This window comes from Macrotis lagotis, chromosome 1 (assembly GCF_037893015.1).
Source record: "Macrotis lagotis isolate mMagLag1 chromosome 1, bilby.v1.9.chrom.fasta, whole genome shotgun sequence".
Taxonomy (NCBI): domain Eukaryota; kingdom Metazoa; phylum Chordata; class Mammalia; order Peramelemorphia; family Peramelidae; genus Macrotis; species Macrotis lagotis.
In genome coordinates this window covers 731,269,397-731,292,887 of record NC_133658.1, presented here as the reverse complement: position 1 = coordinate 731,292,887, position 23,491 = coordinate 731,269,397, and the positions used below count along the sequence as shown (strand labels likewise).

At 35.1% G+C, this 23,491-nt stretch overlaps 1 protein-coding gene across 1 annotated transcript in view; it reads right to left on the bottom strand.

Annotated features, from left to right (window-relative positions):
* LOC141507945 (vascular endothelial growth factor receptor 1-like) overlaps positions 1 to 23,048 on the bottom strand; it is an 86,866-nt gene extending 63,818 nt beyond the window's left edge. Inside the window, exon 1 of the mRNA XM_074216143.1 lies at positions 22,728 to 23,048. Within this exon, the coding sequence (XP_074072244.1) occupies positions 22,728 to 22,791 (64 nt within the window). The 5' untranslated portion in view covers positions 22,792 to 23,048. The remainder of the gene's footprint in view (positions 1 to 22,727) is intronic.
* Positions 23,049 to 23,491: the final 443 nt, after the last annotated feature.

The window sequence follows — 23,491 nt, the reverse complement described above, 5'->3', positions numbered from 1 at the left end:
AAAATGAAGTGGACTCAATAGCTGTAGATACTGAGAATAAAGAAAAAGCAAATCTTGTGTATATGTTGACCCTGATTTGGAAGAAGAATCTTTTCTTTAGTATATCGACTCATAAACCATGATAGATGGGAAAAGAGTCATTTAGCAAGTTTAGATGTTGAATTGTATGTCTATGAGACAAAAAACATGAGATTCTATGGTTATCTATTTTATCTATGTGCAAAACAAAATGATCAATTATCTAAACTCCTTAATATCTTTATCTACAGATTGTAATTATGAAACTATTTCCATGTGTCAAAGGGATATTTTAATAGTTAAGTTTATATTTAAGATATTAATTTGCTGGGATACTAATGCAATCTTGGTGGAGTTCTTAACTAATCCAACCATCCTGGAGAGCAATTTGGAACTCAAAGAGCTATAAAACTGTGAATATCCTTTGATCCAGCAATATCTCCACTAGGTCTATATTCCAAAGAGATAATAAAAAAGGGGGGAAAGACTCACATGTACAAAAATATTCTTAGCAGCTCTTTTCATAGTGGCAAAGAATTGGAAACTGAGGGGATGCCCATCAATTGAGGAATGACTGGACAAATTATGGTATAGGAATGTGATGGAATACTATTGTTTTATAAGGAGTCATGAGCTGTGGATTACAGAAAAATCTAGAAAGACTTGGGAATTGATGCTGTGTGAAGTGAGCAGAACTAGGAGAACATTGTACAGATTAATAGAAACATTGTGTGATGATCACTATGATGGACTTAATGCTCAACAGTACAATAATCAAAGACAATTCTAAAACTCCTGTGAGGGAAAATGCCATCTGCATTCAGAGAAAGGACTATGGGATCTAAATGCAGACAAGTTTCATTTTTTAAAATTTGTTTTATGTTTTTTTACCTTTTGTTCTGACTTTTTTTCCACAACATGACTAATATGTAAATATGTTAAACTTGATTGTACATGTATGACTTAGACTAATCGCTGTCTTGGGAAGGGGGAGGAAAGGGAGGGTGATAGAAAAATGTGGAACTCAAAATCTTATAGAAAATGAATATTGAAAGCTATCTTTACATGTAATTAGAAAAAATAAAATTAAAAATTTTTAAAGAGATATTAAGTTGCTCCTTCCACTAAACTTTTTCACCCAATACCTCATCATGATATGGAGATAATCTTAGGTTCTTGTAAAAATTTTTTGTGCCATTTATGGAAGATACTACTAGACTGGAGAAACTTCGAATATAACTCAGAAAATATGGGTTTAGCAATAGACTGAGAATCTGATTGGCTAAATTTAGATACCCACTTCCAGAATGCTGTCCACAGCATCTCCTGAATATTAATCAGACATTCATTTGATCTCCTCTGCTAGTCCTACCCTCCAACCAAACTGTTACTAGCATTTCCCAGACTCAACACTATATTCTACCTGCATACAGTCACATAGAACTTCCCTCCCTTCTCATCTTCCTTTCACAGAAAATATCTTCTTTTGAAGTCAAGTCACCTTTCTTCTGTGAAACCTTTCATGATTTTCCCGATCCCAACTTTACATGTTTGATTTTTCATCTCAATTTTTCTTGTACCATGTATATTTATATTTTGTTGCTCCATTAGAATGTGAGTTCCCTAAAAGCAAAGCCTACCTTTGTTTTCTGTGTATATTTCTAAAACTTTTGTGTTTTGTTCATTCATTCTTTCACTGATGTAAAACAACAGCTATATTTTGTCTTGTGTCTAGCACAGTGATTTGAACATAGTAAACACTTGGCAAATCTTTGTTGAATTAAACTGAATCATTAAAATTGGGATATACTTTGGATTAGGATTCACAAAACCTTCCATTCAACCTATTTTGCTTTTCTTTGTTCACTGAATCTGATTGCCTTATTGTAACATTATCAGAAGATGATTTTTCAAGATTATATCTTGTGATGCTTACAGGTAATTAACCCACTGTGGAGCTCTAAGAGAGATAGGAATTTTCCACTCCTCTACTTTAGCAGCCTGAATTCTCTGAATAAAAAGAATTACTTCCTCCCTTCCCCCTTCCCATAAAAATAGTACTTCTGGAAGTAATTGTTAAGAAAACCATCAAAACTATACTGGGCCCTAATAATAACCCTGGTAATCTTAAAATTAAAATGTATCTTTTTTCACCTTATAGATGGGGGAACTGAGCCCATAGACTTGGTCCAGGTCAGACAGATACTAAACAGTAAATTCAACACTGGGACCTCAGGTCTTCCAATTATTTTTCCTTTCTACCACCCTGTTTTCTGTGTAGTTCAGTTTTCCAAGTGGCCAAAAGACAGAAAATAATTCTGCTTTTTAGTTGTCTATGAAAAGACAAGTAGTCTATGCTCTCTATGCTATTTGGTCCATTTTTTTTTTGTTTTAAATGTGTCTTTGTATATATTTTTTTCAGTCAATGTCTATGGACTTGAAGTTTGTTTCACCATTTCCCCCTTCCTTTTAAAAATATTTATTTTCAGTTCCAAATTCACCCTCCTTCTAACTTTCTCAACCCATTGAGAAGGTAAAAAAATTATATCCATTATACATATGCAGGCATATAAAATATATTTCTGTATTAGCCATGGGTAGGAAGGGGAACAATAAAAAAAGAAAAAATTATGCTTCAGTCTCCTTTATGAGTTCATTAGTTCTCTATATACAGATAGCATTTTCCAGCATGAGTCCTTTGGAATGATGGTGGATCATTATAATGGACAGAATTACTAACTCTTTCACAGCTGATTATCTTTTCAATAACGCTGTTTATGGGACACATTATTCTCCTGGTTCTATTCACATCACTTTGAACTAGTTTATTTAGCTCTTCCAAGATTTTTCTGAAACCATCCTCATCATTTCTCACAGTACAATAGTATTCCATCATATTCATTCTATCACTATAATTTGTTCAACAATTCCCCAAATTGATGGACATCCCCATGGTTTCCAGTTCCTTGTCAACACAAAAAAGCTGTTAAAATATTTTTGTACATTAGTGTCCTTTTTCTTTCCTTTGACCTTCTTGGGGTATACTTTTGGTAGCAATAATGATGGATCAAAAAGTATGCAGTTATGTAATCCTTTGAGCATAGATTCAAGTTGTTCTTCAGAATAATTAGATTAGGTTACAACTCCACCAATAGTGTATTAATTTATCTGTTTTTCCAGATACTTTCCAGTTTTTGTTCCTTTTTTTGTCATCATAATCAATCTGATAGATGGGAGGTATTATTTCAGGGTTGTTTGAATTTGTATTTCTCTAATTATTAGTGATTTAGAGCATTTTCTTGTTTATTTCCCTTGACCATTTATCAATTGGAGAATGACCTTTATTTTTTCAGCTCACTAAATATATTTGAGAAACAGTATGTTTATCAAAGAAACTTGCTGTTAAATTAGTATTCCAGTTTCCTGTTTTTCTTTAAATTTTGACTGCATTGTATTGTTAGTCCAAAATTTTTTTGATTTTATTTAATCAAAATCATGCATTTCACCTCCTGTGAACAGTTCTGTCTCTTGTTTTATTATGAACTCCTCCCTTATCCATAGACCTGACAGGTCATTTTTTTCCCCTTTGCTCTACTAATTTGCCTATGATATCATTCTTTATGTCTAAACCATTTTGAGCTTATCTTGGTATATAGATGAGATGCTAGTCTGCTTAGTTTCTGCAGGACATTCTCCAATTTTCCCAGCAGTTGTTGACAATGAGTTCTTGCCCCAACAGCTGGGATCTTTAGGTTTATCAGAAACACTAGGTTATTGTGCCCATTTGCTTTTCTAAATTGTGTAACAAACTATGCCATTGATCAACTACTCTATTTCTTATTCAGTATAAAGTATAAAGGATTACTCAGGGGATTCCTTAGTAAATTTATGACTGTCTTTATTGTGCTTCACTTGCTAAAGCACAGATTTAAAGAAAAAAACAAATCTTTAGCCAGAAATTACTTCTGCCTCTCATTTCTCTCTTCCCCCCCTACCCCAAGCTATGTATTAAGTAAAACTGAATGACTCATTTGACTTCAGTGATTGCAGTGAGTGGTGTCCAAGAGAAGTGTGAACTTATGTTTACAGTTAAATAAAATGTAACCAAAAGAATAAATGTCCATTCTAAGACTTTTTCAATCTAACAGGATTTTAAATGCTTCAGTGAATTTGTGTCAGTGTGTGGCACAGTGGATAGAGTGTTGAATTTGAATCCTATTGCAAATATTTATTAGCTGGGTGGCCATGGGCAACTCAATTAAACTCTTGGAGCCCTAGTTTCCCATCTTGTAAAATGGGTATTAGTAATACTTGTAATACTACTTTACACTATTGTTGTGAGAAAAAATCCTTTGAATTCTTTAAAAGTGCTCTACAAATGAATTATTTCCTCCATCAGTGCAGATCACAAACCACCTTTTATGCCTTATGCTCCTGTGAGATTCTTGTCCATGCTCTACCATGCATCCACAATAGACAATCTACCCTGAGTGCTGAAGACCCTCTTCTAGGTCATTTGACTTGTATGAAAATATACAGTTCTTGCTAGGAACTTGATACCCTTCTTTATCTAAAATTGAACCAAAGTTTTCACTTCAGTGGGGAAAAAAGTGAAATAAATTCCCAATGTAAGAAAGAGATAATCTACAAATACGAATTCTGGAACACAAGCTACATTTTTCCTTGATTTTGAGTAATATAATTTGGGTGTAAGTCTTTATCATTATATCTCTTTAGGTCTGTAACCTTGAAAAAACTAACTTTTCTAATGAAAGTTAGAATTTATAGGTGCTTTATGGTTTTGAAAATACTTTAAATTAATTGTCTCCTTTGATTCACATAGTAATTTTGTGAATAGGAGCTATTATTATTATTCCCATTTTACCAATGGGGAAATTGAGGCTGAGAGGTTTAATCACGTGAGAAGTCACACTGCTGAATAAACGTCTGAGGCTAGACCTTCCTGATTCAAAGTCTATCTACAACACTACCTATATGATCAAGTAGACATATCACTTAACATTTCTAGGCTTCATTTTCTTCTTCAAATCAATGTTTCCCAAAGTTTTTTTGTTTTATGAGCTATTTCAGGAACAATAATAACAACAAAACCTATTGTGAGCCCCAGAGTTTTTTAAAGATATACTATTCATAACATTCTTTTAGATTTATTCATTAAAGGCTTATAGTAACTTTGTAATAAATTTTGCCCCCCAAAGCTCCAACTAAAAATTTACATTATGGAATCATAAAATATAAAAAAATTACCTAAAATATTAAAACTCTAAATATAAAATTATAAAACTTTGATTATGAAATTCTTATAAATCTTTTATGAGGGACATTTTATAAAGAAGCAATACAGCAAGACCTCATATGCTTCCTATTATTTGCAAGATTTCATATTTAATTTAATAATGACTTTGTTGAATACAAATAAAATATTTTCCCAAAAACATGTAAAGACAATTTTCAGCATTTATTTTTGAAATATTTTGAGTTACAAATTTTTCCTCTCTCCCCTTTCCCCAAACAATCTGATACAGGTTACACATACACAATAATGTAAAACATCAAATAATAGTTTAAACAAAATAAATTACCACTTGGAAGATGTTTAACATAATATAATAATCAAACATAAACAATTTCAATGTTGAAATTTTTATCTGAACAAGAGTTTCTAATATTTGACAGTTTTAAGCCATGTTCCAAATCAAGTTTACTGATGTATTTTAATATTAAACAAGAATAAAGTAAAAATACCCACTCACATAAATATGTGGTAGGAAAAGATTCAAGTACTTCAGAGGTTATTTTGTTGAGAGATGAAAATTCATTTAAAAAAATTTTAGCCACCTAACCAATCAACAAAGTGAATAGCTAGGTATGATATAAAATATTTATTTGCCTACTGGTTGATAACAAACACTGTATTAAATGATATAAATGTGCTCAAGGTTTAACTGGATATATTATTTCTGTATAAAAACTAACCTTTATGAGGAAATCTCTAGATGTGACTTCTAACAGTAATATACTAGCAATACTCTACTGAACAACTAACCGCTGATGCCAATAATTTGAAAATCAACCAACAGAAAAGAATGCAAATGGAAAATAAGCTAAATTGAAAAATAGTCTTAATATTTCAATGTAAGGCAAAATAAGATTCATTTCTACAGAATATTTATGATGACCTGTGATAGTTTCAACATGGCTTAAAATATGCAAAGCTAGTAATCATGATTTTTCAGTCAGCTAGACATTTGCACTGCAAGAATGCAGACATCTGTAATAACTTTGTCATGTGATTATATAGCTGATGGGCAAATTACAAGGTAACAAAAGACAAATTGTAGCATCAAAACACATATGTAAGTATGTCTTTATATCTGATGCTGGGAATTTAACGTCAAACCCTTGTGACATTTTGCAAACAATTTGATGACAAGTTAAGACATTACTAGAATACCACGCACTTAGAAGAACAAACAGAAAAAAATTGTTGTATACTTGATCATGACAATTTTGAATCACTGTGGAAATAAACATAATAGTTCTAATATGTACATATATTGTTGTCAGAGAGGAAGTTTATATATGTAAGGTAACTGGGCAATTATTTACTATTGAAGGCACCATTAGAAACTTTTTAGTTTGAACCTCTTGAACCATCATCTCAAACTCCTCCCCCCAATAGTTCACAAATTAATAAATGGGAACCACTTACATAAATAATTGCCAAATCCTCTTTCAACTCTTACAGTTTGTTATTCTATGGTTAATTTAATGAGCAAATATTTTAACATTAGAAATTAGATTTCAAAAACATTTATGAGTAAAGTTGGATCAAATAGATTATTGGATTTTATGGCTTATTTTAAAGGTTCAGATACACACACACATACACACACACACACACACACACACACACACACACACACACACATATATATATATATATATATATATATATATATATACACACACATGTATTGATCTGCCTAGACAGTGTGTACAGTTCTCCAGAATCAAGTTGTTGGGGTGTTGCTTTTTTTTAAGTTGAAGTTAAGGAAACTATTTCTTCTTCATTGTTTAATTTCATTGGTTAAACTTAAAAAGAATACTCCCAAGGTATGCCATTGGGACAAGTTTTCTATTTTCCTTTTTTAAGGGGTCAAAGGAATTTGAAAGGTTCATTTTCTGTTTTTCTTGAAGATTAAATAGCAGTTGTCAAAGTTACAGAAAGTTGAATGGTATTAGCACAACTTGAGTCTTAAAGCACTTAAAGTACTTCATGATACTAACCATGATGTTAACTGACACAATATTAATTCATTTGTTTCCAAAACTTTGGCTTCATAACAAGATTACAGAAATGATAACATGTGTGTGTCTGTGTGTATTTGTATACAAAATTTTGTTCCTCTGAAAACTTCAAAACTAATTTTACAATAGAATTAGATTTTTCTATCACATTTTCCTTTCAACTGGGGCAGAGTGTGAAGGAAGTTCTTGCTATGCCAAGATTGAGAAATCACCCTATGCATTAAGATAGCATGAAGCTCTGACTCAGTGGCTAATCTCTCCTGTAGATAAGGTTATTTGTAACTTTAAGACAGCAAACTTAGATTGTAGACTATCTGAGATTAGGCTAGGTAATTGATCTTCATTCCTATCCAGCCAGTAGAGCAAAAATATTCAAGTAGCTGTCCAGCACAGGAATCCAGACTTGAAATGGGAATTGATATAAGTTATGTCTAAATCCAGAGGATTTTTATTATATTATACATCTACTTACTATGTGGCAAGTGATCACTGTACAGCAGAAAATCAGTCTGAGAATTGAACTTAGAAGACATTTATTCCAGACCTTACCTGAACTTTCAAAATGAGAATTGTTTACTTGTTTTAACAAGTGTGTCATAAAAGTCCCCCTATCATTACATCCAAAATATGATACTACCAGTCCTAAACATATTAAAGGAATTTCAACAATTATTGTCCAGAATTCAGACTTGAGAATTTAGAAGTCACTTCTTTAAATATTTCAAACTAGCAATTAACCAAGAACACTTAACCACAAAATATTTCAGCAATTCCTTTGTAGCCTTATTAGTTTTAAATGACTTGAAATAAACCGCATATTTTAGATTATGTTCAACAAAAGCCAAACAAGGAACCTATGATAGCATTTAAAGAGCATAGAACAAAAGAACAGAAAACTATTCTCAATACCACAAGGAACTTTGCATGGAAAAAGCTAAAACTTTTACATGGCATGCATTTCCTGGGTCATTACCTTAATTATTTTTTCTTTAGCTTTACAAAAGTAATCTAAAGGAAATTTCTGTATAGATTGAATATTTACCAGGAAAAAATAAGACATCACAGAAATTCCTACTGTCAATATTTATAAGGGGACCACATTTTCAGAGGGCGTCTCTATGATGCATTTTACTTGACACTGGCTTCTTAGGGGTCATAGTTTAACAGGGCACATTCATTTATCATTATGCCTGTCACCAAGCGACCTTAAGGAGCCTACCCTTACAATGACCTACACCCGAATGCAGCTTCTTTTCTAGTAAAAACTCCAGTTAATTAAACATGGTTAGTGAGAAATCTACTGCCATCAAGGTGTCATTACCTTTCCCCTAAAACTGTCCTACTCCACCACAGAACTGTTTACTAACATGTCATTTCAATATGCCATACAATATTCTAAGATATCTGAACTGTAGTCAAGGAATTGGTTGACAGGAGATATAAAAATACAGTTTTTAAAAGCATTGAGTGTAGAAATCTGGTAGACCTTCAGTTTGTTCTTTATAAGGATTTGAGCAAAATAGATTACTACTCCAATGAATATGCTTAAAGGAGGCTTTATCTTTAGAGGGACTATTTCCCTACTTTTTCTTTTAATTAGGAAAAATTAGTAATTTTGGCCAGTATGTTAACAGTGTTAATATGGCTTTTTCCAAGATGTCACTTCCCAATGAGTGAGAACTGATAAATGCCAATATATGAATCATTTTCAAGTTATGATTTATGTATGTCTACTGAAATCTGTTATAAGAAAATCTGAAAACTGGCTGCCTCATAGAACAGAGGGTGGCAAATTTGCATACACAGCTTTTGGGAGTTATATAAATGACTTACTCAAAGTGTATATTTCAAAAAATGAATCTAGTAATTTTTTTAGTACAGGGATTCTTAACCCCTTATGGACACTCATTTGGCAGTCTGCTGAAGCCTAGGAATTCCTTCTCAGAGAATATTTTAAATACACAAAATAAAAAATATAGCATTAAAAAAGAGTCTAATTATATTCAGATGAAGTTGTAATTTTTTTCCCCACTCAAATTTATGCACACCTTGAAATCTGTATATGTACCCCGAGGGGGTGATCCCATAGGACCTTGGGTAAGAACCCCTGCTCTAGTCTTATTTCTTTCTCAATATATGATTTATCATTACATTTACCATTAAATTAAAGTAAGTTAGAGGCAGGTTCCCTATCTAGAAAAATGGGGATGATATTAACTGACCTGACTACCTAAAATATTCATTTGAGGTTCCTCATTTGAATATCTTGCAAGAGTATTTATGTGACAACACCTTAGGAATTGGGAAGCATCATATGAATGTATTTATTATTGAAAAATAATCCAAGTAAAATAATTTTACTGCTTTCTTATTAAATTTTAAATTTCTAGATTACTTAGAATAACAAATTTTGATTCTGTCAAGGGTCAGGTATCTTTCTGACATAATTTTGTCTTTCAATACATGTTAAAGTGGGAATGTTTTATGGGCAAAGGTTATCAGTCTCAAAGTCTTAACCCTCTGCAGCAAATTTTATAGCATTCACTGTTAAGTAGAAAGCTTGGTCAGTTTTCTCTCTTATTATGTTATCACAATACTATTACTTCTTTGTGGAAAATGATAGTATGCTTATGATATTTCACAAATTTGTTTTGTAGATTCTTCATGGATTATCTTGGGAATGAAAATAGAATAAATAAAAAGGAAATATCACATTAGTGCTTTCTTTCCCCATGGCACCTATGCAGAAAGTATGGTAAAGGGACTCAAAACCTGAATTCTAATCCAAATCCTATGAGTTGTTCCCTTAGTCAATCTTCTGGTTCACTTAAAATTTCCTTCTCTCAGTTTTCTGCTCTGGTTTTTCCTGGGCTGTATTGCTTTTTGGCAACTAGAACAGTAAAAGAAAAATTCTTCACATTTGTTTAAACATTACACTTTAAATACAAAATAGTGATACTATATTTATGTATATATAAACATACATAAACACACACATATATTACATTAACACTACTGCCATCTATGTTCTGAAGAAACTTCAGAAAGTTTTATCTTTGTCCTTTCATATTTTAGTTCTTCAGTTAAAATTTTTTATAAGTTCTCCCATACTGCCAAAATGAGACTTTATTTTGTTTTTAGAAAAGAAGTCATATTGGAAATATTTACTAGATACCTGAGAATTATAAAATTCTTGTTTTTCATTTGTTCTTTTCTCTATATTTATTTGTTTAGTCTACCAAGAAAAGATTTTTTTTTTAAATACTTGAATCTATCTTCTGGGGATATCTTTAATCCAGATACTAATGGAGATATATTAAGAAAGATCTTACTATCTTTGCCACAAATAACATATTCAAAACCTCTGACCTTTGAGCTTTAGGTTGCCAACCCTTAGCAATAAAGCTATCCATCACAGGGAATCCTTTGCTGAATGCTGTGTGTGCATACATTTTAAGGTTCATTAAACACTACTCAACCACTGTGTTTTCCATTGTCAAATTAAATTTTGTTTCAAACTTAACAATCTGAAATGCAATGGATTTTCCTTGCACATACTTTGGAGAGTAATCCTCCTTAAACAGGAATATGCCTATTGACCAAACAGATCTTTCTCCATATTGGATTCCTATGATTTTACTATGTTCTCTAGGCTCCCTTGAGCAGTAAATATTTTAATTGAGGCGCCTTTCTAAGATTTTACAAGCATTCTTCTGCTAATGTCCATTGGAGGAATTATATTTCCATCATAAATGTTATTTTCTAGAGGAGTGATAAGCTAAATTATTGTAGTTACTTTATTTCATCATACAGTGATAGGTCTTTCCTGGGAAAAATATCTTAAGACCACATGAAATCATTAATATCCAAGAAGTATGAATACTCCCTGGCAATTAACCTATGCAGTGCCCTCAGCCTGAATGTTTTACATTTTTAAAATTAACTTCAACTATTCTGTTTAGGAAAGAAGATTTTCAGAAATTATAAAACACTATAACAATGATGAATTAGAAATGGATTAATATTTGATCTGAAGTATGGCCATTAAGCAAACATAACTTAATAGAACTCTTGTCTCTTATTTACCTTTTTTTGGTCACTTTTCCTTATGCTCAACTAGTTCGTGCTTCTGCTTTCTGCTCTCTTCTCTAAGGGCCAACAATTCCTTTCTTTCACCTTCATTTTGTTTGTCCTTTACCTCTCTAGAACTTTAGATTTTCTTCTACTCTTTCATCAATTCATTTATGGCTTTAAATTCTTTATTCCTGTCTTTTTACACCATTTTCAGCATAACTTTGCCTTTTATCTTAGTTTTTTCTTTTATACCTGTCTAATAAGTCCTGCCTTTCTGACATTACTTTCCTTTCACCTCTAGTCTTTAAAATAAGAATTTTAGTTTCATTTTCCTACTCAAAACTTTTAGTTTGCAAGCCACTTGTAAAGAGCTGAGCACACTCTGGAAATCCTCTACCATTTACTTTTAGTTGCCTCTGGGAAGGAAAAAACCAAAGCAAACAACATAAACTTTCTAGGCCTCCTGATTACCTGATCATAGTTATTTTGTGCTTTTGTGTAAAAAATAGCATGGAAGATGAAAGTAGAAATGAACAATTCAGATTTCTGGTGAAGACTTGAATACAAGAATTAGAAAAAAAAGAAACAAAACCTTGTTACTAGATGTCTTTAGGGAGACTATTCCCATCTCTCTTGTGCCTATTTCCTGCCTTCCTTTACCACTATATGCCTCTTCAATCATCACTTCTCAGCCAAGAAGAGAATGACTGGTGAACTTCAACCAGACTCCAACACCATGTAAAGACTCTGGCTCACCTTGAGGCTTTGTTTGGTAAGAGTGAATAAATGTCAGATCCTTTGAAACAAGATTCATGAAACACTTTCCTCAGACCTATCATTTAAGATAGGTAGTGCAAGTCAGTTATCATCACCAGTTTATGAGCCTAGAAAAGTTGTGACTTGCCATTGCTGTCAATAAATGTCAGAGTCAAAATGAGTCATCAGTAATTCCTACCAGATTGACCTTATTTTTTGGCCTGGATGTGAAATTTAGTCACAATAGGAAATGCCCTGAACAAAAGCTCCCTCTGCTAATGCAAAGCCATGACCATTCTACAACTAGTGTCAGTTACCTGTGGCACTCTTTTGTTACAATAACAGAAGCAAGTTTTAAACCCAGGTCTTCCTACCAAGGTCAGCTCTTTAGGACCATGCCATGCTGCATCTCATCAGATTGAATATCAGTAAAATACTCACCCATCACTATTTTTTATATTTTGATGCATTGATATCAAAATAAATATTTCCATTAGAATTCATGATAGTAGAAAAGATTTAGCTACTACAGAGTCAGAAGCAGTGCAGCAGATTGGCAGAAAGAGGGGTAGATTTAGACTCAAAAGGGTCTGAGTTCATATCTTAGATCTGTCAATGTATGTCTGGGCAAATCAACTTCTCTGAGCCTCAGGATCCACAGCTGTAAAAGTGCATTGAATTATATGCTCCTCAAGGTCCCTTCCAGCTCTAAATCCCATGACATAGAATACTATTTTTGCTCTGTGCCTAAAATCAAATTAATAGGTCAATAGAGCAGGGCCAGAATTGCTCAGCATATCAAAATGTCCAGTGGGAAAACTGAGGGAGAGAAGAGGGCACATTGTGGGGCTCCTCCTGGGTGTCCTATCCTTTTTTTTAAAAGTATTGATTCTTATAAAGTTAATCTAGGATCAAGGTGGGGCTTAATATCAGCACAAGGATCCCTGAGACCCAGAGTCCTTCTAAAGGCTCAGCACATTCTACACAATTTATCTTTTATAAGGAACCAGTGAAGTGTAATTAGTCAGTGGATTTGCCAAGCAACATAGAAGTGAAACTTCAGGAAGCACACTAAAATTTCTTCTAAACTAAATGCAAATTAGTCAATTATCAATTCTTGATCAATTTATATTAGCCAGAGTAAGTTTCACATGAAAGAACAAATTAGACTATATCAGATGAGTGCCATACTAGAAATCTATACATGGTGGACTAAAAAGTGCTAAATATTTAAGAACTTCTCAAAGGAAAATATTAAAGAGATTAGTAATAAAATAGCCATATGCTTGAATTGGCCATTTAGAAACCATCCTAAGAAGATTAGATTCAATATATTACATTTTCATCAATGTGAAATCATAGAATTCTAAAATCATTTAATCAAAGCTATTTCTTAAGAAAACTCTCTCCAACCAAGTTGATAGTTAAACTATTAACTTACATTGTTAACTAAGTTATTGATTGATTTAGTTCCACCTGTATTTAGTTCCACCTATATTGATTGATTTAGTTCCACCTTGAAATTGAAGAGAAAATGCATATTAAAAAAATGAGCAAAAACCTTTTCAAACTGAGTCCTGGAAATTCACTCCTAGAATAATTTGTAAGTAGATCTAGATTAATTGAACTTTCGACTAACCTACAAAAATATCCCTTCCAAATACTGTCATATGTATTAACTATATCCTGAATTTTTTCATAGATTAAAACATGCCCTTATATGTCAGACATTTTGAATAGGATCTTTTTCAATTGAGGCTTTAGGATATATATGAGACATTAGATACCTGAACAAAGTAATTTACAGATTCAGTCAAACTGTGACTTGATTCATGACTTAAAACATAGATCAGGGCTGATATAAACAAAATCCCACATATTTTTTCCTAATCTCTAATTAAATTAAAATTCCCAAAGAATTGTCTAGTAAACTGTAGAAGTTTCCAAAGAATTACAAAGGACATAAATCTGATCCAGTATGAACCTTTAGTTGGGAGACTTAACCACATCAATCAAGGAGAAAACAATGGAATTCATCATGTATGTAATCCTCTCAAATATATCCCTCCTTTTCCAACTGTTCATATGCAGTTACAATTACTTTAAAGTCAATTCAGAAAAAAGACAATTACAAAAATTAAAGAATATTATTTTTTTCAATTCCAGATAGTTTCCTGCATGTCTACCATCTAACATTACAAATACAACTGAAATAATTCTATTCTATAGATATTTCCTAGAAAAATAGGATGAAACTACTTTACAAGTAGCATAATATTTATCTTCCTTGAATATTAATAAATGTGAAGTTTTTTTGATCTTGAAAAGTACTCTACTGCAAAAGGCAGAAAAAGTCAGGGGAAATTAGATACCAATTTAGCCTTCTCTAGTTCACATGTAGGGTCTGAAACACATAATAAAAGAAATTTTTGAAGTTAAACCAAATCCCTGGGAAGATTGATGCTAAACAAAGACTTATTTTTGATAATGATGATGACAACAATGATATCTGCTGTCATTGATCAAAAAATGAGATGAAAGCCTATTACTATCCTATGCTGAAAACTGAAATCTTCTTAGTGCTTAAATGCACTTATCTCTTTTTTCAGTCTGGGACATAATAAAGGTTTCCTTCAGAATAAAAATTCTCACATTGCTTAAAACAGTGGTCCTTAAATATTCTTGTGTAGTAAATACCTTTTACAATCAGGTGAAGCTTATGGTCTCATCTCAGAACAATAATTTTAAAAGTGTAAATACAAGGGAAACCAATTGATACATGTGTACTTATCCATCTATCTATCTTTATCCATCTGTATCTACATCTATCTAACCATCTATCCTGAGTTAATGGACTTCAGGTTAAGAAACCTTAGTGAAGAGCAAACCATTGTTCCACCTTCCTTCCCTACTTTTCTCTCCTTATATGTTCCACTATCTCTTTCCTCATTCAAGATTTCCTTGATACACATTTCCTCCCTTTCTCTTCCTTGGAGATATATTTTAGTAGTCTGCTGATTCACACAGTTACCACCTGCATTCAGGGTCAGAAAAGTCTCAAGATTCTCCTTCAGCTGCTCCTGCCCCATTAAGGAGCAGCTGCATAGAACTATGGATCCTTTGGGGCTTCTAAGATCTGAAAGCTCCTTAAAGGAGAGGAAACAGGATTCTGAAAAGGAACCTGGTGGAAGGAAGCCTGAGTTATTTCAAAGTCCATATGGATTAAACACTCTGTTTAGAAAAAGTAGTGTTAAATTTTTTTGTCTCATAGTGTCTGTCTCTCACCCTATTTCACCAACCTGAACTATTTCCAAGTCAAGTTATATTAGAGATGACCATAGAGCTATGTAAATATCAAAAAAATGCAAATCTGGAAGGCACCTTCAAGATTACCTAGCCTAACAATGACATCTTTTAAAATTATTAATATCTTTATTTTTATATCATTTACATTTCCTAATAGATCCCTCTTACCAAATATTCAAATAGATTTCTGATCACTTTAATTCATGAAGTCCCTTCAACAATGCAGATTGCAACCTATCTATGCCTGCTCTTCCTCTTCAATATCCTCCCCAAAGTTTTTCTTTTTTTACAGAATGCCTCTTTCATTATGCTGAAGATCTTCTCCCAACATCTTGAGGGTCCCAGTAGAGCATTCTGGCTGTTCATTCCTGATTCTTACAACATAAAAGTTCATCTTCCCTATCTATCATATAATTCATTGATAAGATCCATTATTCCTTTTCTTCAGAAAGTTCTCTTTAGCTTTATAGTGCAACATGTTTATACAACTACAAACCTCCCCATTACCTGCCGTGGAATGCTCATCTTTGAAATCTGAAAATTAGCAAAATGTTTGTATTGAAAAGATGAATGTGTGCTTTTATGGAAACCTTGGAATGAGCAAAAGTGAATGAAGAATGAAGAATAAAAGAGGAGAAACCATTCAAGAAATTAAAACATCAACTGAGTCTGACATTCTAGGCAATGTTCCATATACCCATACTGTTACTCCGCCAAGCAGAGAGGGGAAGTGTAATCTTACTCTTTATTCATTGGGGTTATGCTTGGCCATTAAAATTTCATTGCATTTAATTTTGTTTGTTTTTCACAGATGAGGTTAAGGATTTTGTTTGCTATTGTGTTTCTAGCAAAGTCACCTGTGGAGTAAGATACAGAACTTGGAATTTCACTTCAGGTCATTCAAATCCAAATCTATTGTCTTCTCATTAAGCCATACTGTCTCTCTGACTTAGCAGATCTATAATAGCCTCCAATTTTTAGGATTCTGTGATGATCATTATCCCACCTGTGAAACTGATTTCCCAGAGACATGGGTAGCACATACTATGTGTCATAGTTCACTTTTTCAATCCAGCCTTAGGAAATAACAGGATCAATGGCTTCCCCCCCCCCCCCACTCTTTGCCAGTAGCAGAGTTGCAAAGATGTAAGGCCTTTTAAATAAAAGAAAAGCTAGAACACCTCTACCTTCTTTTTTTACCTACTCCTTTCTTCATCTTTAGAAAAGCTAAGGGGATATATTTCTCTTCTTTCTCAATACATTTCCAAAGAGGAACATCCAAATCAGAGATCCCATGGCACAAGTGTAGAGAAAGAGCTGGTCATTCTTTCAACTTTGGGCTCCTATTGCAGCATTGGAAAATAAGATTGCTTTATGACCTACTCCTGTCTATTTAGACACAAGTTGCCTAAGGCTTTATTATTGAGTCATTTTTTCATTAAGTTCAGTTCTCTGTGACCCCATTTGGGGTTTTCTTGGCAGTGATTTTTCCATTTCCTTCTCCAGTTCATTTTTAAGAGGATCTAATTTGAGATAGATAGGGTTAAATGATTTACCCAGGGTCACACAACTAGTAAGTGTCTGAAATCAGACTTGAAGTCAGGAAAATAAGTCTTCCTTTCTCCACACCCAGCATTCTTTCCATTGTGCCATCTAGCTGCTTGCATGCCTAATATTGAGATTTATCATTCACTAGAAACTTTCACTGTGTCTGTTATCTAATATACTGATTTCTCTTGTAAATGCAAGTTGTTTTTTCCTGAGTCAATTTCATTTGGGTAGTGGATGTCTGATTTTATGCTGGAATATGGAAGTTCTTGACCTTTTTTAAAAAGTTATTAATAAAATATATTTAAACAAGACCTGTAATCGTTTTAGGGCTCTTTCTTAATTAACTGTGTCATTTTGGGTAAGTCACAGCCTCTCTAGGCATCAATTTTCAGCTATAAAATGAGGCATTTGTACATGATAGGTTCTTTCCTTCAAGGCTTTAGGATTATGCTTTCTTTGCATAAGTAGTGTTCTCTTACAAAAATGACCTATCTCTAAAATTTTGGTTGGCAAAAAAAAAATATCCTTCATTGAAACTACCTGTTCTGTACCAGCAGCAATGAAAGCATCAAAAACTACTCTTAATGGAAGGCTCACCTTATTTTTGACCCTTGGAAGCTAGGGACAGTAATTTCTTCTGTGATAATCATAGCATTATCTTATGACAACCACAGCTATTCAAAAGGATTGTATTTTTAGGGTTGAAAGGCACCCTAAAGACCATCTAATCCAAACCTCTTCTGTCCTCTTTCATTTTACACATCAGAAAACTGAGGCGCAGAGAGATGAAAATAGCAAACCTGGGGTTTGAACCCAGATTTACTATCTCCATATCTAGTGTTCTTTCCACTATAAATGTCCTAAAACATTTTGTCCTAAAATAATGTTTATCCCCCAACCATACTTTTCCATGTGTTAAGCAGCTATAAAATTAGGAATTCTTTGTACTTCATAAAGACTTATTTTTTCCAGAAGAAAAATGCCAGATCTGAGGGAACTTTAGTGTCTTCTGCAGCGAGGTGGCTCTGGGAGAAGAAATGGCCTTTGGGTTGTCAAATTTCCTAAACCCAGTGGGAAAGCCCCAGGCAGTCTTGCTGTATCCCCTCTTCCTGCTCCCAGTTGTGATACAGGAAATCTAACCCACTATCTCTAACAGACTCAATGGAACCATTTCCTTAATGAAACCCCACTGATGTCCCACAAGCTGAGCCAGAGCCCTTCCTTTCAAGTCCTTCCTCAATTACCCCATCCCTCTTATTTCCTTTCACTCTCTCAGCCTGGCATAAAATCCAGTAATTTAATCATCAGCAGCTTGCAGTTTCCAAGCCACCCAAGAGTGTGAGGAGTGAACAATTGTTCTAGAAAGCAGCAGGCATGATATGTTGTCCTTCCCACACAGCCTTCCCCAAAACATTATAACTACTGAATAGATTATTATAACCTTTGAAGCATCTAAACCATACTCAGAGTATCAAAAATATCCACCAGACATGAGCATATTTTTCTAAACTGAAATTAAAAATCTGATTGAATCTCAGATGATCTTCCCCTAAAGACAAAAGCACTGGAAAAAAATAACAATTTGAATTAGTATTCAAACAACATGGGTGTTTTTCATTAATATTACTGAACAACATTTTGAATGCCATGACCAAGAGTCATTTTTCTATACATCTCTATCATTGCCCCATTTATAGAAAAAGCTAACATAAAAAGAAAAAAGGCATCCTAAATGGAAATAATTTATTTTGCCATATACTATATTAAATCTTAGAACTAAATTTTTACTTTTAAAATATAAACTATCCAAAACAAAGTAAACAGTAAAACTAGATCCAAACTTTATTATTAGTGGTTTAGAATGCGATTCCTTGATGACATTGATTTAGCCTCCTCTTAATCCATTTAAAAAGCATTTTTCCAATACCTTTTTTTTTAGGTTTTTGCTAGGGCAATGGGGTTAAGTGGCTTGCCTAAGGCCACACAGCTAGGTAATTATTAAGTGTCTGAGACCAGATTTGAACCCAGGTACTCCTGACTCCAGGGCCGGTGCTTTATCCACTGTGCCAACTAGCTGCCCCCCAATATCATTTTTCAACAGTCATAATAGTATCCCCAAAGTAAATGAAGTCATGTCTTGACAGTTTCCTTACTGCTGTAAGGTAGAACAAAACACTTTTTCAAAATAAGATAAGTTATACAATGTAGGCTAAATTTGGTATTAGAGGCTCAGTCCCCCCACCCCACCCCAAAGGAACTCTAACTAGAAAGTTATTTTGAGATCAAATATGTAAACTTTCATGATATTCCACTCCCTCCTCCTCAAAAAAGTTGAAGCATATATGTTTTCAATGACTGGAAAAAGTTAAAAAATACCAAGCAATATCATCCTCTGCCATAGAAATGCAAATTTTGCTAATAAAAAAGGAAAATATAATAATTACTAACAGCAGGAGAAGATTCATGACAAACATCAGCTGTTCAAAGCTTATGATATATATCCTTTCCAAGAGTAAATTTATTGCTCACAGAAATTATACTATTATTTAAAAACTGTTTTGGGTGGCTATTCTGAGAAACTCAAATGTTAAATAAGATTATCTTTTAAAAATCAGATATACTAGTCAATATAATTTTTGACTGTAGTGTACATGTGTAAATGGAATATATAATCCAGATCTCCGAGATATCATAGATACAAGTCTGAAATAGAGATCTCCAATGCTCGACTAATAAGAATGGAACATTTAAATGCATTTCCCAGGGCTTTCTTTTGGGGGATGGATTAATGACATTGTAAAATTCATTGATTAGAGCACAGGAGGAAAAGAGATGCCTTTGTGGAACACCTGTAAAGAATGTAGGTTACAAAATATTGAACTGTTGCAATCTGTTTTGGAGTTCAATTCAAATTTTAGGAATCTCCTTTCTGTTGCCATTAATATATGAGGAAGAGAAAAGGGTTAAAATACAAAACAGAACAAAAATTATTCCTATCTTAAAACTGAGTTCTCTTTCAATTTGGAAATCATGGATTCATTTTAATCAAGTATTTAATTTACTTGAATGTTCATTATAGTTTCCCCACATTGATTTCAGTGCTAGTATCTGACATTCACTATTGACTAAATACATACAGTCTTAAATCTATAACTGTCTCAAGAATTTTTCTTCTTAAAAATGATAAAAGATTAATTTTAAAATAAAAATACACATTTCCCTCTTTAGTTTCCAGGTGTAGTATCTGAAAGATAAGGAAATAAACCTTTTGCTAATGGAAAGAAAGGAAATTTCTGATTTTTCAAAAGAGAAAAAAATGCCAAAACATTGAAAAAAGATTTGTCTACAAGATTATAAGGCACTAGGATTTTGTTTTTCTACTCTTTATTATAGGTATTCTATTCTTTTTAAAAAAAACTTTTGTTGTTGTCCAAGGTCTTAGAAGAAGATAATGAGAAATCAAGGCTAGTATTAACACCATAAGTTGCAAAGCCAACTGAGAAACTTTGGATTAAGCTGCACCAGGTATTATGATCAGAGGTTAGACAGCAAAAGTTTTTAAAAGTAAGAAATAATTTATAGTCCCTCATTAAGGCAACCTTTCATTCCAAATTCTTCTCACTGAGTATTTTTTTAAGACATGAAAAGGACCTACTATTTCCAGCCACCTAAAGTAAAACTAGTGAAATTAAAAAGGGATGCTGCCCAATATCTATACCAATCATAAAGATCAATTCCTTCTATATGATTAATTAATGAGGACAAATAGGACTTGATGCTCATGTAAGAGACAACTTTCTGAAAATAAAAAAATGTTGCTAAGAGCAGAAAACAGAATGTTCAATTTTGGGAATTTCCCCAACATTTATGGTAATCTTAAACCTTACAAATCATTCCTGGCTCTGGTTTTGATAGTTTAACCAGTCTGATTGGAATTATTGTTATGCAGAACTCACAAACTAATTGATCTAATACCTTCTAGCTGAGTCTAAGATTAATGATCACCCCCCCATATTGCTATATTGTCATCCCTCCCTATGAAGTTTCATATTGATTTTTACTATTTCTTTCTGCCAAGCAAAGGAATCTCTTAAAGAGTGTTCTCTCACCTTCCCCAAGAAGCCAGAGAATCCCTTCACCCTTTAGATGTTGGAAAGGGAGAAGTAAAGAACAAATGGCAAAAACATGCCTTAACCTTTTTTTTTTTGAGCGTCTGGGACTTTTCATTCATTACATTAACTCTCCTTTACATTCTTGATCCCCAAGTTGTCAGTCTATTTGACTTCCTTAATTCCCTAGACACACTGATTTGGGAGCCGCATTTGATCTCAAAGATGAATTTGTTCATCTAATCCCTAAGAACATATCTGTCCATTTACTGAATTCGATTCTTTCTGCCACTAAAATCCTACTTCCACACCTCTTGCCTACAAAGATACCATGAGAGGTGACCCTGGGATTCCTGAAGGCTATGCGGGCAAAGATAAGTAGTGGAATATAAATTCATTCAGGCTGAAGAAGATTCAGTATAGCTGGGGACAGACCGTCTTTCGAGAAACAGCAAATTTAAGTTTGGAGAATACCATCAGAATCTTAGCTACCAAGTAATGATTGTATTTTTCCTTTTGGCCGTCAGTTTATGATTGTTTGGCTAAGGTATTGCTGGGTAACATTCTGCACTGGTAAGGGGAGAACCCACATCAGTGGTATTGAGGATCTCTGAAATTGAAAAAATCTGAGTAACCAAATCTGCAAGATATTAGGATGAGAATTGAATCGCCCCTTTTAAACAGCAGTTGGAAAAGAACTGGCCAGTCCACCTGAGTGAAGATAACGGGTTGAGCTTGCAAGCGCAGGGGTCTGTCTCCAAAGACATCCCGATTGAGCCGCTATTCATAGATGACTAAACAGTTTCGGTAAAAGTTCCTGGGGTCAGTCAGGCGCTGTTAACGGACACCACGGAAACTTTTTTGCCTTCTCTGTTCCCATTCTAAGTCTGGGGTCTTGGGGAAACTTGGATACTCTGGGAAACCATTTGGATGTAATACGCGTCTGGCAGACTGTTGGGTTTAGTAACTACCCTTCCTTCAAGCCTCCGCTAGTCCGGATCCAAACGTAGTTCCCACTTCCAACCCAACCTAACTTAGCTCAGAGAGAATTTCTGGAGTCCAGAGATAGCCAGTAAGCCAGTAACTGTGTGCGACTTCAAGGCTAAGCCCAGAGTAAGCTGGCTATCTCGGGTTTGGAGGTCACGCCGCTTGTGCTCCCCTTGGGGCTGAGAAAAGCCAGGTGGAGAGCGAAGGGAAGGCGGAGCAGGGACGCCGGCTTTGGAGCTGGGGGGAGACGGACCGCAGAGGTCGGGCACTCCCGGGGACCCTTGATTCAGGATTTGCACCAACTCCCAGTCAAAGTAGGAGCGAAAACAAAGGCGCAAGTTCAGAAGTTCCGAGAAGGAGAAGGCGTCCCGGGCGCCTGTGGCCAGGCAGCCAGCCTGCTCTCTCCTGCCGGCCTCAGACTTCCACACCTGCCGCCCCCGTAGATCCCAGAGACCTCACCTTCTGGTCTTCTCCTGGAAGCGAGTGGAAACCCCATCCCTCTTGCTCATTCCCTTGGGCTTGAGGTCCCCTCCCTCCTCCATCCTCTAGTCCCCCTGCCATTCCTGCAGACCGCGGCCGGCCGGGACCTCTTACCTGTGAGAAGCAGACAGCCCAGTAAGACGGAGAGCGCGGCCCCGGTGACCACCCAGCTGAACATGGTAAGGGACGCGGCGGGGAGGCTGGACTTCTGTCTGTCCCTTCTTTTCCCAGAGTCGTCAAGAAATCAAACCAGAGGGGTCCCCTTGCGCTGCGGCTCAACTCGGGCTCCTGGTCCCCAAGGCTTCTCTGTGGCGCTAGGCAGCGTGGCTGCTCGGGCTCGGGGAAAGCGTTCACCATTCAGTTCCGAATCCTCAAAACGGCGCCCGTCTGCGCCCCACCGGTGAGTGCCCCGGGAGCCCGCCGCGGCCGCCGCCCGGACGCTGCAGCCGCCTCTGCCTCTGCGGGGCCCTCGCCGCTGCCGCTGCCGCTGCCTCCGCCGCCGCCGCCGAGGAGGAAAAGAGGGAGTGTCCAAGGGGCGCGCTCCTTTTAGCCTCCTGCGGACATCAATTAGGAGCGGAGCAGCGGGCGGGGGCGATTTATAACCTTTCCCCCCTCCGATCTCCCTCCTCCCTAGGGCACCTCCTTCCCGTGACGTCAAGGGGTCCCCCACCCCCTTTTATCCGCCTCCAGGACACCCCCACCCACCCACCCCTTTCTTCCTCTTGGAACCTGCAGAGACGCACCCACTTCCCGGCCTTTCAGCTGCTCGCTAAGATCCAGGAGAGGAAAGTCGATTAGAGGACCCGAGAAGAGGGGGAGAGGGCTGGGCAGTCTGTGGCTGAGCTCCCAATACTCATCCAGTCCAAAGAGTCAGCACA